Source organism: Aplysia californica, unplaced genomic scaffold (assembly GCF_000002075.1).
Source record: "Aplysia californica isolate F4 #8 unplaced genomic scaffold, AplCal3.0 scaffold00403, whole genome shotgun sequence".
Lineage (NCBI taxonomy): Eukaryota > Metazoa > Mollusca > Gastropoda > Aplysiida > Aplysiidae > Aplysia > Aplysia californica.
Window position 1 is genome coordinate 52,967 of NW_004797673.1, and position 2,309 is coordinate 55,275.

The window sequence follows — 2,309 nt, forward strand, 5'->3', positions numbered from 1 at the left end:
TCTATCTATCTATCTATCTATCTATCTATCTATCTATCTATCTATCTATCTATCTGTCAGGTTGTGCTTTAGGCTTGTAATCACTAACACCTGCCTTCATGTCACTCACCCCTTGGACTAGCGCTTGCACAACTAACATTTGGTTGCTTTTTGAAGATAAGCGGGCTAACCCAGATTTCGGGGGTCTAAAAAAAGAAATCTTGACCTACACCAAAAGTGGGCATTACCCTACCTATAGGAGAAGTTTAGTTTCAATGGTGTGTATAATTTTGTTTGGTTATAGAGAAAACTCTCCTTGTCTTTTAAAGAAACTGAAAAAGGGACTCCTTATGTTTTCTTGAGCAATGTGTATATCCACTGCCGGCCTGCTAAGCCAGGCTCCCCGCGACACCCCAGGGTACAAGCGGAAGAAAAAAGTAAAAGTAAAGTAAGAAAAAGGGACAAAAACTTTAACTTCGATTTTCTCAAAGCAGCATTTTTCGGAATAGCCCCCTTGTGCTTAAGAGCGACCAATTATCCCAGAAGTTTTTGCAGCCATAAAATGTTAACATATCAATGTTGTTTTTTGTTCGCTCGTTGTAAGGAATTTTCGTTGCACGGGAAATAACCGAGGAAATTTTAACCACGAGGGAAAGGAACGCTATTCGTTGTCTCCCCTTATGACTTGCTGTGTGCACTCGCTTCACGAAGCCTTTGTTCAGGCTTTGTATGATATGTAACTGGCAATACGTTCATGTTGATTCATTTGAATGTTCGTTGTCTATTTAAGCACGATTTGTTTGTTTGATTCTTATAGTTAATTAAAACTATGTTAGTTAGTTTGTGTTTCTATAAAGAATGTTCGAAAATCAGTAAGTATAATTGAACAAAAGTAAACTTACACTTCGACAAATGAGACGAACAAATAGAGAGAGAGAGAGAGAGAGAGAGAGAGAGAGAGAGAGAGAGAGAGAGAGAGAGAAACAAATGGAGGTGAAGAAAAAAAAAAGGTCAAACAAAACCAACCAATCCAGATCTCATGTTCAAACTACCGTATATAAATAATCTCCCCCCCCCCTTTCTTTCACCCGCGCCCCTTTGTCCTCCCTCGCCCCCTGCAGCCTCTCTCCTCCTCCCTCCTTCATCCTCCCTTTCTCTCTCCCCTCAGCCCTGTCCACACCAGCCTGCCAAAACAACAGCACGTGCATCTCCCTCTCTATCCCTCCCCTGCCACCCTCCCTCTCCCTCAATCCCTCCCCCTCCCCCTCTCCTGCCCCTCTCCCTCTCTCCTCCTACCTCATTCATTCTCCTTCCTCTATTCTCTACCCCTCTATCCCCCCTCTCCTCTATCTCTCCTACTCTCTCTCTCTCTCTCTCTCTCTCTATCTATCTATCTATCTATCTCTCTCTCTCTCCCTCTCTCCCCCCCCCTCACTCATCCTCCCTCTATTCTCTCCTCCCAGCCCTGTGCTCACCAGCGTGTCAATACAACGCACGTGCATCTCTCCCTCTATCCCTCCATCCCCCCTCTCCCTCCTCCTCCCTCTCTCTCCTCCCTCACTCCCTCACTCATTCTCCCTCTATTCTCTCCCTCAGCCCTGTGCTCACCAGCGTGTCAAAACAACGGCACGTGCATCTCTCCCTCCACGTGCGCGTGCCCCGCAGGATTCCAGGGACAGTTTTGTGAAAAAGGTACTGGCTCATCTTTGTCCGACAGTCGGCCTGCTGCATGTGAGTGCGTCGCTTGGAACTTACAACTCTTCCTGCTTCCTGCACACACGCTAACCGGCCTGGCCATTTATAAGCTCTTTTGATTTCTTTCTTTATCTATTTATTTTATTTTTGTTTGTTTGTTGTTGTTATCAGTACATGTTCAGTTTTATTTTATATCCATTTTTAACCATCTGAGTAGATTATCTTGAAATTCTCTTATAAAACTTTATGTGTGTATAATATATTATAGTCTTTGTAGATTATCTTGAAATTCTCTTCTAATACTTTATGTGTGTATATATATATACATATATTAAATCTTTTGTGGGGTTCTTTTTCTTTTCTTTTCATTTCATTCTATTTTTTTAAATTTATCTTAAAAATCTCTTGTTTTACTACGTGAAATATATTAATTATGCAGTATACATTTTTATCGCTTTATTGGCCTGTTTTGGATATTTCTTCTACATGTATTACTTTTTTACTGTTGATTTTCAAACAAATTTATTGATCTATTTTTGGAATGTTGTTGTCTATTACTTTAGATGTTGATCTTCTCAGTAGACAGACAGACAGACAGACAGACAGACAGACAGACAGACAGACAGACAGACAGA

General features: G+C 41.5%; 1 protein-coding gene across 1 annotated transcript in view; it reads left to right on the forward strand.

Moving 5' to 3' along the window:
* LOC101862131 (wnt inhibitory factor 1) overlaps positions 1-2,309 on the forward strand; it is a gene marked incomplete at its 5' end in the record, with an annotated part of 31,745 nt that overhangs the window by 19,876 nt on the left and 9,560 nt on the right. The window contains 1 exon segment of the mRNA XM_005104086.3: positions 1,576-1,710. Coding sequence (XP_005104143.3) covers positions 1,576-1,710 — 135 coding nt within the window.